General features: G+C 38.0%; 2 protein-coding genes across 2 annotated transcripts; both read left to right on the forward strand.

The window, feature by feature from the left end:
- The first annotated feature begins 264 nt into the window (after window positions 1-264).
- LOC119070828 lies at window positions 265-2,924 on the forward strand. The gene is made up of 3 exons (XM_037175330.1): window positions 265-489; window positions 658-818; window positions 890-2,924. The coding sequence occupies exons 2-3, from the start codon at window positions 681-683 to the stop codon at window positions 2,696-2,698; spliced, it is 1,947 nt and encodes a 648-aa protein (XP_037031225.1). The 5' UTR covers window positions 265-489; window positions 658-680; the 3' UTR covers window positions 2,699-2,924.
- Window positions 2,925-6,217: 3,293 nt separating this feature from the next.
- Window positions 6,218-8,041, forward strand: LOC119070839 (growth hormone-inducible transmembrane protein). The gene is made up of 6 exons (XM_037175349.1): window positions 6,218-6,378; window positions 6,675-6,887; window positions 6,949-7,060; window positions 7,116-7,581; window positions 7,652-7,797; window positions 7,863-8,041. Exons 2-6 carry the CDS (start codon window positions 6,686-6,688, stop codon window positions 7,945-7,947), a joined length of 1,011 nt encoding a protein of 336 aa, XP_037031244.1. The 5' UTR covers window positions 6,218-6,378; window positions 6,675-6,685; the 3' UTR covers window positions 7,948-8,041.
- The last annotated feature ends 6,986 nt before the right edge of the window (window positions 8,042-15,027 follow it).

Raw genomic sequence — 15,027 nt, forward strand, 5'->3', positions numbered from 1 at the left:
CTTCAATTTCTGCTAGGTGAAGTCCTTTTTCACGAAGCGATCAGCGTAACCTTCCAATTAAAATATCTTGAAATTGTCAGTAACGTGTGGCGATCTACGAAGTCGCACTTTTCGGGTCTTAGGTATGAAAAAATAATTTAAATGTTGGCGCTTCTACACAATAAATCTTATGGTACTAGAACTGCTAGAAATAAAGTAATTGGAAATTTGGATAGTGTGACCTGATGGATGGAAATTATTTGTTTGACATCTCATTTCCCCTCCCTCTCAATTATTATTACCGCGTCAAACACAAACAATTGTTAATGCGTTTTAGAGTAGGCTCTGCGAATTTCTTTTTTATTCAATTGTGAAATGCTGGAGCGTCTTGTCGCTAATTTTGAACTGCGTGTTTGTGATTCCTAAATTTCACCTGATTAAAATCCGTTCCAAGTGGAACGATTGTGTTTTTCGTTCGACGATAAATTCAAAAAGGATTTTCGATTTTGCGTAAGTTTTATTTTCATACACCACTGTGTGTAATAGCACGACGGTGGTTGGTAAAAATTGCCATCGTCGCTTTTTTGAAAAGCTATGTAACTGTATTGAATGCTGACCTTGCTTTGTTTATCGTTGATTATCGTTGTCTGATTGTTGTAACTATTTGTATGCGAACAGGTCGAGACAATACTGCATGAACAATGTTGCCATCACGCACTGGAAATCGTCAACGGAAAAAGATTGGAAAGAAGAGTAAGCAACTCTATAAGCCAAAAATCGAGTACACTGATGATGGTATCGTTGTTACCACTTTGTACATCAAATCGCTTGGAAAAGAGGTTAGGATTTTTACATTCGAACGTTCTTCTGGAACCGATTATCCAACGGCTCTGTTCTGTTTTTTTCACAGATAACGCGTAGCCATCTCGTCGACTACTTCACCAAATACGGCAAAATACAAAATGTGCGAATCCACGGAATTCCTACAAAGGCAAATGGTTTTGGCTTTGTTACCTTTGCTAGACCGGAAGCGGCGTCAAAGGTGTTGCAGTCTCGTTTCCACAAGATTAATGGCAAGGAAGTGACAATTGCCATAGCAGACAGCTGGCACCAGGAAAAGCCTCTGGAACAATCCAACAACCACAAGACGAAACCAGTTAAGCTTCCCATTGAGCTAACGAATACGACTGGCACGTACCTCACGGATCTGAACGACGACTGTCTCTACGAAATATTTTCGCGCACATCGCTGAACATAATGGATTTGTGTTCGGTTGCAGAAACGTGCACCCGATTGAAGGCCATCGCCACCCGTATCTTCACCAAATTACACAAAAGCTGCAAATTCAACGAAATGTCTCTACAGACCATTCATGAGATGAGACGCATGCTAATCAACTTTGGTTCGTCCATCACAGACCTGACCATTGGACCGAGCTACGAGCTTGAACAGCACTATGACGGGATAGCAGCGCGTGTCCTGGATTTGGTAATCCGTTGTTGCAGCAAAACGCTGGAATCGTTGAGACTCAAAGACTTTCAAATAAGCGACCATCTGATCGGCAAGTTGCGACCGATGTTCGCCAAGCTGAAGCTGCTGCATATCGATGACGGTTACATTGGCGATGGTAAGCAATTGTTTGCCAATTGTGCATCACTGATCGAATTGAAGGTGACCAACTGGGAGAATGACGAAAATGGCATGATTTTCGAGAATAAATTTCCCAAATTGGAACGCTTCAAGTACAAGAGAAGTCATGATGACTACGATGATTACGATCTGGAAACGTTCGTGTCGAACCATAAAGGTTTGAAGGCGCTTAGCATGGGTAACTTCCACGCCGACTGTTCGTCACTATTGCCTGTTATTGCAAAGAATTGCACGGATCTGGAAAAGTTAAACATCACCGGCCACCACTACGACAGTCCATATAATTATGTCGAAGCACTGAAGAGTCTGTTGACGCTGAAGAAGCTGACAAAGTTGAAAATCAAATGTGATAAGGAAAATGTTACCAAATTTCTCAAAGAACTTCCCCAACTGAGCTCGTTGGAATATCTGGAACTTTGGTTTGCCCAAAGTGATGCAGAGTTTATACCGGCGCTGTCTGAACTGAAAAATCTTAAAGTGTTGCGGTTGCGCGACTGTAACCATCTGAAGAATGTAGATGCACTCGCCAATTTAGACAAATTGACCGAGTTGTCGATACTTATACCCAGCCCCACCGCAATTGTCGATATCGAAATAGACATTGTCGCTTTGGTCAAACGTCTGACCGATTTAAAGAAACTCACCATCGGACTGCATTCGATTACGGTGGATCGACAAATGTTCCTGCGACTGGTCAGCGTCGTACGCGAAAGACCGGGCAGATTGCCGTCGCCGCTTGAAGTAAAGGCGTTTAGCATCCAACACCAAGCGTTCGACCTTCAATTGGATAGTAAAAACCATGAATTCGTCACATTGGAACCCGTCGAACATTATGATTCCGAGTACGATTCCGAGAATGATTCATACATGTCGGACGAATACTCGGATTCAGACTTCGATCCGTATTTCCTCGATGATGCTGAAAGTGATGATTTCGATTTTCCCGCCGCCTTTCTACTGCCTTACTTGCAACATCAGATTATGAATCATTTTGGTGGCGGTAGCGACGATGAAGATTCAGACGATGTAGATGCTGATAATGAAGATGAAGACACCGAGGTCTGGTAACCGCAATACGATTATCAGCAAATTATTTCCGCATGGAAATCTGTCGGGCATTCCGATTTGTTGCTAAATTTGTCCTAATTTTTTTCCTTTTTGTTTGTTGTGTTTTTGCTCAATTGAATTGATTAAATCGTAAATTTCCTTTTGCTAACTAAAGCTATTATATACCACCGTGTGTGTCTGGAACTGATTGAATTTTGAACAAATAAAACCAAATGTTTCGACCGCACAAGAACTTTCTTTCCATTACAATTTCGTGTCTACTGCATTTTGGTCAAAGACCGTGACAACTTCACTTGGGATTAATGGTTTTCTCGTTTCACCCTCAGCAACCGACGAGTGTGTCATCAAATTCTGAAGTTGAAACTATTTTTTGAAGTTTTAGAAAATGAGTTGAAGACAGGGACGTTCTCTGGAATATTCTTTCTTATTTTTTCCACAATTTTCTAAATTTTCCTCATTTTCCTAAATTTTTACAAAAATAAAATTTGGGAAAATTCTGGAAAATTTAGGAAAACGTGAGATACATCAATAGGACCTGGTGGAAGCCTTTGTAGATCTTTAACCGGGTACAGGTGGCAAGCATATGACCAGTATTATTATCTGGTTTATTACTTCCATCGATCCATCGAATTTTTTAATATGCATTTTACTGTATAAATGACCATATTACCCAGAGCTAGTCATTATATTTGGAGTCGTTAGCGATAACAGATGATAACAGCCGCATGTGACAGGTGCCATGGTGATTATGGATCACTTCACTGCGATAAATTCTAATAAATCAATAAAAACGTCATCAACTGCACAGATAGCTCGAATGGTCGAAGTGTCTCTGACGCTTTAGTAACTCGCTCAATGAGCAGGTCAGGAATTATGAACATTATTCCTGGTAAACATTAAGATGTATGTCCTGGCGGAATTTTCGAAAAGAATGTAGATGCAAGAAATAGGATTAGCTTGTCTGACGTGAATTGGTTGATCTCCTTAAATTATAATCTAATCTTTACCATCCATTCATCGGGACTTATCAGAGAATGTCTTTAGATATATGGGTAATTCCAGCTAATTAGTGACTGTTCGAAATATTTTCACCAATTGAAATACGATTTTGGCAAACTTTTTTTCCTTGAAAGCTGTTGACCAGACGCGTCGTTTAAGTTCCATATTAAGTGGGTGGCCCAAAATCTCGGGTAGATACCACCATAAAAGTGTATGCTTGTTTTTGGCAAATTTCTTGTTTATTTCACGAAACCTGAACCGATTTCACTAAACTTTTTTTTTACTGAAAGCTATTGACAAGACGCGTAGTTTGACACCAATATGAGGTCATTGTAAAATGCGGTCTCGGGGAGATATGACCAAAAAGTGTCCGTTTGTATTCGACATTACGAGATATTCTCAATTAATCTCAAATAATTTCTGTAAACTTGTTTCCCTGTAGAAACGAATGCTATAATTCCACAATTGCTCCAAATGACACGAAATTAGTTTTTTTTTGAAGATTTTTGGTTCATTCTGCTTCGAAGTAAGGTGAAATCACCTCGACCCAAACGTTGCCAAAATTAAATTTTTTCATATAAAAACTGAAGATCGGTGTCATTCGAAAGCTACAGTATATGACTTCACTAGAAAAATAACTTTGGCTCGATCAGGTTAGTTAGGTGAGTGAAGTAGGTGAAATCAGCTTCCCAGTGGTGATAAGTATCATCCTCGAATTTTGACTCATCGAGGTTATCTCGAAAAATTTTGTAACCATTTTTTTAAACGGTTTTGAGCCAAAGAAACATTTACTGTAGGGCAACAACCACCAATTTCGAAAAAAAATATTTCTGCCTATTAATGACCTCCAAAAAATATCACTTTTATAGACATATCTCCCACAAATTTTGGGCTACCAACCTCATATTGGGCTTAAACTGCGCGTCTTGACCATAGCATTCAGGGGAAAAAAGTTTACAGAAATCAGTTTACATTTGGTGAAAATATTTCAAAAAGTCACAAACATGTAACGCAACTAACCGCCGACTTCTTCGATCACACAGGTCACACTTCGCAGGCTAAAAATTACAATTTCATGTGTCGGGGCCGAAAATGAGGGAGTTTCGAGATTTTTCTCGGGTTTTCGACCCCTTACATGAAATTTTTTTTGTGTATCTGTTTTGGACGATTGATTTTAGGCACTTTCGCATGTAGCCTGCACTTCATTCGGGCTACAACTCGCGAAATTGCCTAAAAACAATCGTCCAAAACAGATACACAAATAACTATTCTTGTTGGCATGAAAGCACTGTGTCTCCTGAGTATTAGGAAATTTATAGACTGATTTGTTATCGCAAAACATAGCCAACACAGCTCACTTTATGCCTCAGAAATGACGAAATTTGTAACGCAGCTAACCCTGTAGTGTCCCATATAATGTGGTCGTTACACAAAAAAAACGAATTGAATTGAATTATTAAGCATTCACATATCACTGGTAAATGTGGACTTATATATATATACGCTTGTTAAAGCCAATGAGGAAAATATATTCCCTAATGTTTAAGACTATCAAAGTAATATCAATCGATGGGCAAGGTCTATAATGCGACTATTCCTACAATTAAGAAGTGTCACTCGAATACTAGCTCCGATAAAAATGACCTACAATGTCATTAGGTCAATAATATTAGGTCCGTGCGGTGCTACGATAGTAAAACGTTTTATCTGTCTAGAACGATAATCTCGAGCTTATCCCTCTAGGGAGTTTTTGTTTATCTCGATACATCTGTTCTCGACAGATAAAATATGATATGCACCTATTGCCAGACTGTTATTTTGACGTGTAGGCATTATGACCCACGCCTTCGGCTAGGGCAATAATGTCCTACAAGTCAAAATACCAATCTTGGCAACCAACAGGTGCATAATATATATTACTTGCGAATCCCTGCGAAAGTGAGTTTGAATGCATGTGCCATACATGTAATGATTCATTTTCGCGGGGTGCTGCGAGTAAAATAACTTATGTAATTGTTTGGAGATTGGATAAATGAGTAACATTAATTTACGTAATTGTTTGGAGGTTTGTATTTTGCCAGGTGCGAGGATTTCAACCCGAGTCGATGGCAAGGGCTACAAGGGCATCCAAAAATGAAAAAAAAATGTTTGCGAAACGGCTCCTCATTATCGAATAGAAGACAATGAGCTTGGAATGGAATAACAGACAATTAAAACAACAGAAGATTCGGATTGGCTAATGCGATTGCGGTTTCTAAGGGAAATATACTCACTAAACTAAGCAAATAATACTCACTGTCTCTTGATTCAAGTATTGGCTTTCAAAGAATGCCTAACAATATTGTCTTTTTCGTCAGCTCGTTGGAAGTAATCTTTCAAATTTTGGAGCGAAGCCTTCATCGAATCCATTTGATTGTAGATGTCATTACGTGTACTGATAATTTTGACGGTTTAAAGAGAATATGTTGAGAAAGAGAGAGTTACGAGAGACTATACCCCTGAGCATTGAGAGGAACAACTCATAAACGTCAAGTTATTATAGAAAAACGCATAAAATAAGTGAAAATAGAAAAGACCAGAATAAATTCGGTTTAAATTGTGAAAGCTGTTGCGGAAAGGAAGAATATTTTAAATTTAAAATTACAATCGAAAATTTGCTTGTGAGGATAACGACAAGAGAAGTAAGTGGACCTAGGAAAATTGCATTAAATTTCAATCAAAGTTTCCTCGGTTCATGCAAAATTATGTTTGGTACAAAATTTTCCATGGAAAAGTTTGCTTGTTGACACATTCGGTTCGGCCTTTTGACCAAATTATTGTAGTCCGTTTCCAAATCGTTTTTCTTAAAAAAAAAAAAAACGAATTTCAGGCAACTGACTCACAGTTAAGCATTTTCCAACAGATTTTCGTCCAAAATTTTCTCGTCATCTCTGTTATTGCATCGAATTGCATCAGAAATTTTATTTACGTTTCACAGAATCACTCAGAATGTTGTCTAAATTGGTCATGGGATCGGCGACATATTCGCCAATGATCTTTCGTTCTGCTGTCCAACAAATTCCAAAAAGGAATCAATTTCTGGTACGACAATTTCAACGAGATGCTAAAGAAGCTTTCCAGACACGAAGTCAACGAATCGCAGAGAGACAAACTTTGCGCGAAAAAATTATGGCACCAGCTGGACCAAATGGTGAGTGTGCCCAGTTTGGTTTGGCGATGTTGTGAAATTCAAAATTTCCTGTCCTTTTTAGCATTTGCAATTGGAAAAGGAGCAGCTGCTGGCGCTTCGGTTATCGGATTAGGAGCATTATGTTTCTACGGTTTGGGAATGGGAAAGGGAACATCGGTTCTAAACAATTCCATGTAAGTTCGGTCAATCTCTTCTTGCCATCGAAACTAATGCTTCGCCTTTCCATAGGCTCTGGCCGGAATATGTCAAAGAACGCATCCACAGCACATACGCTTACTTCGGTGGCTCGGTTGTCATTACCGCTGCAAGTGCAGCTGCAATATTTCGTTCACCAACCTTGCTCAACTTAGCGTCTAGAGGTGGATGGATACCACTGATTGCTACGATGGCACTGATGATCGGTTCGGGTATGGTTGCTCGATCAATTCCATACGAACCTGGCTTTGGAACGAAACAACTTGCCTGGGCTGCTCACTGTGCAATAATTGGTGGTGTTCTTGCTCCGCTGTCCTTTGTCGGCGGGCCGATATTGTTGCGTGCAGCGATGTATACAGCAGGAATTGTTGGCGGTTTGAGCACGGTAGCTGTCTGTGCGCCGAGCGATAAATTCTTGTATATGGGTGGCCCGTTGGCTATCGGTCTGGGAGTTGTTTTCGCCGCTTCGATGGGTTCAATGTTTTTGCCCCCAACAACGGTAAGAACGACGAACATATTCTAGATTGCGTATTTCGTACTAACATTGATTTGGCTCGAATTTCATTCAGGCACTCGGAGCAGGAATCTATTCGCTCTCATTGTATGGCGGTTTGATTTTGTTCAGTGGATTCTTGCTCTATGACACACAGAGAATCGTACGAAAAGCCGAAACACATCCAAATTATGCCATGCAACCCTATGATCCGGTCAATTCGTAAGTGTGACGACGAATTTTATGTTGCGGAGAAAAACTAATTTTTTGCTTTTCCATTTTCACAGCGCCATTTCGATATACATGGACACAATTAACATCTTCATCCGAATGGTTTCCATACTAGCCGGTGGAGGCGGTCGACGAAAGTAATCAATTGTGTAGCGAGAAGCCGTGTGTGTACATTTAATTGCTGAAAATATAATTGCCCGTTGTGATATAAATAAAAAAAATGGCTTTGCGATGACCGCTGGTTTGAAGTGAATATTAGGTTGGCCTTTATAATACCCTCGATGGGTTACCCATAGACTAGTCGGGAAAAACTTTAAGTAGTGCAGTGGTGCATTGTACATCCTTCACCAAAAAACGGCTTTTACGTTTAGTCTAGCAAATTATTTCCGCATGGAAATCTGTCGGGTATTCCGATTCGTGGCTAAATTTGCCCTAATTTTTTCCTTTTTGTTTGTTGTGCATTTGCTCAATTGAATTGATTAAATCGTAAATCGTAAAAAGCCAACGTGTGTCTGGAACTCATTGAACAAATAAAGCAACATGTTTCGACCATAACTGTCTTTCTGTTACAATTTCATGTCTACTGGCAAGCAAAGACCATCACTTGGGATCAGTGGTTTTCTCTTTTAACCCTCAGCAACCGGCGAGCGTATCATGGTTTTATAATCATCCTTCTGACGTTGAAACTATTTTTTATCGTTGGAGGAAATGACTTGAAGACAGACACTTATTCCATACAGGAAATTTCAGAAAAAGATAATGTCGAAAGGAGGTACCAGCCAGTGGAGTGGCTATGAGAAGAAAAAATATTTTAAGCAACTGGTAGAGGAAGAGGATAACTTTTGAGTCAGATTCCTCAGTGTTCGTCCATAAACCCACCGATTTCTACACAATTAGTTGAGGAAGATATCATATCGCACATCTTTCTGACAATGAGGCTTTTGATGAATATTTCGCGCGCGGCAGTTTAAGGGCGACCAACAAGGGACACAACCGAATTGCTGCACATTTTGAACGATCACAATCTTGAAGTTCTTCCCAAACCTCGCAACAAATTGCTTAAAACTCCGAAGGAAAAGATTGAGCAACGGGCTTTGTCTGGTGGTGGAACATTTTACTATCGTGGTATTCGGAAGTCATCGAAAACGAGAAAGCATCTGCTTGCTGAGGTTGGTGAGATTTTACTTGATGTAGGAACAGAGGGTGCCCGCCCATTTGGATCGTCGAAACAGCCTTGAATTGCCTTAGACATTTTTTATTAAGCGAAAATATTACTGCTTGTTACAGTGGGTCGATTTTTGCCATTTTTCAATCAACACCCGGTGGCTGCAGAAGCTTGCTGAGACAAATCCAACTGCATCATTAGTTGCTTTACCAGATTTTTCGGTCTCTCTGGTTCTTCGTAGGAAAACTAATGCAGTTCGATTTGTCTCAGCAATGAGTTACACCAATGTGTCACAAACGTTTTACGAAACGATATCTAGAATCGATCTTGTTTGACGCAATACAAGACCACTTTTCATATGATTTGATTATAGTATACTTATAATGTGAGACAGGAATCATAGACGATCAATTTTTTGAAAACGTCTTGAGCCTCGGCTTGGGCTGACTGAATTATCCTTGTCAACTTATCCATTGAGAGGCATCGATGCTTTGCTGAAAAGCATGCATTTGGGTGTTTCTTAAATACTGGATTTTAGTTTACTTTTGATGATATCTTTCCAACAGACTTCATTTTCAAAAATCCTACAACCGCAATAACGACCACGAATGTGGTAGCTTTCAACAGAAAATAGATTTGGTTGTAGTAGTTTGACCAGCTCCCCGGTTCTCTAACTTGGGCAAAACGCATCCGATTTTGAAAATTCTTTTTTCGTAGTGACTATTCGCCCGTACGGGCGAATAGCATTCTTATAATACTAACACTATTCGTCCTTACGGGCCAATAGTATTCTTATAATACTAGGACTATTCGCCCGTACGGGCGAGTAATATTCTTATAATACTGACACTATTCGCCCGTACGGACGAATAGTACTCTTATAATACTACGACTATTCGCCCGTACGAATTCTGTTTAAATTGCACCAGTGTGAGTTTCTGGGCCTTAGAATCATAATTCGACGTATTTTGTCACTGCACCTACGATCGAAAAGTGATTGCTAAGAAAAGCTCAAATTGTTGTAATGTTTTTGTTTTGTTTTTCGTCTCATTATGATCCTTACGGCACAGAAAACGTAGTTCGTGACTTGTGACGAAAGCAGAAAGTTTTCAGGACACGTCTTAAGCTTGTCCTAACCAGGCGATGACGAAAAATACTATTTGCATACCAGAGTCTGCCCATGTCAATTTTTATGAATCTTTGGTGTCGAAGATGTGTTCGTGTACTAGTACTTGCGTTGCTGTGGCGATAGACGGTTTCCGGAATTACAGCCGAGAGGTATGTTGGGAATCGACAGGACTTTTTGGTATTCTCTAGAAAAGCGTGTTGCCTTCTTACTTCTGGTGGTGCTTTATCACAGAGAGCGTAGAGCCATGGCAGAGGTTTGGATCCGATCGTACCAGTTACGATTCAATGGCTTCGTTGAGTTGTGTGTCTACTTTTTGTGTGTGTGCGCTGTTTATCCACGAGGAGCAGCAGTATTTATCGTATTCATTGTTCGTTGGCACGATGCGGATACACCCCAAGTGGTGCCGGTTAATTTGTTCAGCAAGTTTTTTCTTGTGCTGATTTTCTTCTTGTTTCAAAGTTAGCGAACGGTCGAGCGTGACTCCCAAATAGGCTGGATTGAATTCATGTTTTAGACACGAGACGTTGAACCAGATTCTTAGCTCTAAGGAGTCTGCGCGGTTGTTCAGGTGAAAGGCCGATGCGACGGTTTTCGATGCGCTTGGAATTAATCTCCACTTCCGGCAGTATTAAACGTAATTTACCATGTCTTCGTTCAATGTTTTGTTCAATTCTTGGATTTTTTTTTGTGGTGGAACGCATATGCTTTGTCATCGGCGTACAAAAACTTGCGAAATTTGCGTGTGCAGTTTCGATGTAATTGGTGAGTGAAAGGACCTGGTCATCGCATCTATGTCCGGTACGGAAACCACCTTGGTCATCTAGCAGGATTGTTTCAATTTCCATTCGGTTGTACAGGACACGATCCATTAATTTTAGCGTTTCTGGTTTTTCTTCGTTCGTGTTCCGTTTTAGAAGTGCCATTACTTTTGTTATTTTGAACGCTCGTGGTGGGATGTTCGTCTTGATTATGTTCGTGAAGAAGCCTGCAAGCTATGTTCTGCATCTGGGTCCAGAATTCTTCAGAAATTCTAGGTGGATCGAATCGGATCCACTAGCTCGTCCGTTTTTCATGATATTTAGAGCCTCGTCGTAGAGAAACATCTGGAGATTTCGCTACTCTTTGGTGTCTTTTTTCTTCCTAATCACGATTTTTTTGGTTATCCGGCTCAGGAAATTTCTGTCGTGCGGAGCTTTTAACGTTTGTACCAATTTTCGTGCGATTCTATTCGGTTTCATTTTCGTTTTTTTTTTTCGAATCAAAGCTCATGCTATTCTGCTCGATCTGCATGTCCATGCTTTCGACTGTTTGAGTCAACTTTTTCTTCCTCGTTTCATCCAATTATTTTAGAAGCTCCTTAGCTGCTCCGGGACTTTAATTTTCCTTAATCTCATTGTGCAGCAGTACAGACGGTTGCTCTCTTCGCACCAGCACGGAATGTATTCCTTCCTATTAAAATTTCTCTTAAGCTATGTGTGCCTGTTACTTCTCTTTGATCGAAAAATATAGTAAAATCCAACTCATTCATTTGAATTCCTTCCTATATCTTCTGGGCACGTACTTTTTGGCTGTGGTGACGATCATGATTGTAAACGGTGGCGATACATATATCATTTTGCTTATTCAACTTTATTTAAGTATAATGTTTTTCAAAGAAATAGTGTCAGTATTATCCTTAGCATCCTTATAATACTGACACTATTTGCCCGTACGGTCGATTAGCATTCTTATAATATTGAGACTATTCGTCCGTACGGTCGATTAGTATGCCTATAATACTAAAACTATTCGCACGTACGGACGAATAGTCTACTTATACTACTCACGCTATTCGCCCGTACGGGCGACTAGCATCTACCAGCTCATATCTGGCTACTCGGCCGTACAGTGAACGTGGAGTATTTTGTCAATATATCGAGTATACTTTGACCGAATTTCATGATTTTTGTTTTGTTTGAAAGGTATTCATGAATGTAACGCGTCAGTACTACTTCCGGCCTCCTAGCAAAATGGCTGTCGGTGGCCATATTTGATTTTAGTAAAATTGATATATCTTGGGAAAAATGTTACTTAGAGAGCTTCTGATAACAGAGAAGTAATTGGTTATGTGTGGGGGGTTTTAGGAATCCCATATGTGAACATCTACAGCTATATTGAGCAATATACAGACATACAGAGCTCTGTTCAGCTATATAATAGCATATTCATCTGTGAAATGTTTATTTATAATGAAATATAGGTAAATATCGAGGTAAATATAGCGGTATATAGCTGTTTAAATTGAAATGAAATATGACTTCGTATAGGGCTGTCGATATTGCCTCCGGCAATTTCTTCGTATATAATGACAAGGAAAAGAATGGATAAAGTGATTTCAAAGGGCAAATATGTTGTCAACAGAGCAGAGAATTAAGTGAGAGAGATGATGATCACACTATAGGCTTTTGATGCGAATAGGTGTTTCGTACGGGTCGGCGTTAGCTATATTCTATTTGATATATCCGCAGTATTGTTCGATTTATATTGATCTGTATATAAGTAGGAGCTTAAGCACAACAGGCCCACTGGCCATTAAACGGAGAGATTTGACAACTAGCTATAGCAGCCGTTTCGTTCAACTGAATAAAAATACCTTCAGCTCAATTTTTTGTTCAGTTAATTCAGTTTATTGTAGGTTTCATCTTGTTGTTTCCATTAGACATAATATTTACAAATTTTCATCTTAGTAAATGGCAATGTATAATATAATATATATATAATTCAGGATAATTTTTTGTTTTTGTTTCCTTTTTTGCATTTTTTATATTAATAGGGTTTCTGGTTTATATTTTAATAATAGTTGTAATAGTTTCAATAATAATAAATATTATTTTTATATAGTTTCCATTTTTATGAATTTTCTTTTTAATTTCTTTTCCTTTTTCCTTTTAAATATATTGGGTTTTATTTTACATACATTACTTCTTTCAGCTATACTCTTTGTTTTATTCAATTTTTGTTATCATTTTTGTTTAATTTAATTTAATATTCATTTTAACATGTAATGTATTTGTATATCCTATTAAGTTGTTATTGGTTTTCTTCCTTTTTCTTTTCTTTTTTTTTCCTTTTTTTATATGTATAACTTGTTGGATTTTCATTTTTTTTATATAAATGTTTCACTTAAATAATTTTTTTTATAAATTAAATTTATTTATTGTTTGTTTGTTATAAATATACCAATTCATAATCTATTGTATACGCGATCTAAAAACGATGATTACAGGGGGCATGGGTATATGATGTAAATATGGTTTTTTTTGTCCTTTTACAGATGGCAAACGTAATCACCACAGTATATCGAGCTTGTTACTTATTTTGCTCAATTTTCTGTGAACAGATCGATTGATACAAAATCTTGTACTTCATTTGTAACATCCGTCTTTATCAATGATGACGTAGCCGGTCTGAATGCAAATGTCTTTTATCTGATATTATTGAATGAAAGAAACAGAAAGAGAGTGAGCGAGAGAAAAAGACAATTTCAAAAAAAGTGAAATTTCCTTTTCTCATCGGTTTCTATGTCATAGGCAAGTATAGGTTCATGGAAAATTACCTAAAACGGAAAACCAAATTCTTATACATCGTTCCACAAGTTTGAAAGCAATTAAAAAAAGTTGTACTGTACTCATTAACCTCCGGCTGAGTCATATGCTGTTTATATTCTTGATCAGAAAATATTCCAAGTTTTTCATTTTTATTCTTATTTTGCATTTTTATAAGTCAAGCACTAATTTCGACGACCTCAGCATACGAAATCCATTACATAAACCATGATAACAAAAAAGTTTCGTTTTCGTGTGTTTATTGACTTCGGCCACGCCTCGCTTCAACCTTATATGAAAGGGAGCTATATACGACATGTAGAAGAAAAACATGGGCCAAAAAAACCTCAGTTGGTCACACTGATTTTCAGCTAGTGTTACTTGTTAAATTTCATAGTTAAATTAAGCTACGCTAGATGACGCTAGATTGTCTTCATGCAACACTAGCTCAAAATCAGTCTTACCAACACAGGTTTTTTCGTGCCACGAATATTCAACTTTGTCGCATATATCACTCTTTCATATATGGCTTCAACTATTCATCTTTTTATCCCTAATTATGTAAAAGACTATTAAAGAAGTGACGTTTTACACATAAATAAAGTGCAAAAATCCGAATTTATTGAAATGAGAGTGCCATTCAAAGTGACGCTAAGGTCAGTAACGACAAACATTAGACTCATCGTTCGAACAAATCAATAGATGATTTATATTGTAAGGTACGTACTGAGAGGTGCGTTGTATTAACAATTTCTTGTATCCGATATATCACAAGAATAATTATCCAAATCTGTTACTTCTTTTGATCTATGTATTGACTCGAAATCTTTTACTTCTTTAGTTTTAAACAAACATGTTATATAAGACCAGAGCTTACACTTACAATGTTTACTCAGTCGTTGTTGTCGATAACAGATGTTTATGGAAAGTAAAACAGGAAAATACAATATTCAACGATGTTGTATCGTTGTTGAACGATGTACGCGCAAAAAGTTTTCGGATAATTTCCATGAACTGTGTTTATGTAAGTAAATACAGAGAAAAATGTTGTGTGTTTGATGGTTTCCTGTTTTGATACTCGTCAAGATGATGCGGATGAATGCTGTATAAGAATATCGAAATTTCTTTATTGTTTCTTGGTTTTTCATTTCATTTTTTTTTCTTTGTTTTGGTATAATCAATTAAATATTTTTCAATCTTTCCTGTAAAAATGTTTCTTTTTTCATATAAAAACTATTGTAAAAATTATTGTTAAAATGTTGCTTGTTGGAAATAAAACAAAAGTTGTTTCCATCTGACTAGACAAACTTTCATTTAATTTTTAGTAATATCTCTAAATTTGT

The sequence above is a fragment of the Bradysia coprophila genome (genome assembly GCF_014529535.1).
Source record: "Bradysia coprophila strain Holo2 chromosome IV unlocalized genomic scaffold, BU_Bcop_v1 contig_106, whole genome shotgun sequence".
Taxonomy (NCBI): domain Eukaryota; kingdom Metazoa; phylum Arthropoda; class Insecta; order Diptera; family Sciaridae; genus Bradysia; species Bradysia coprophila.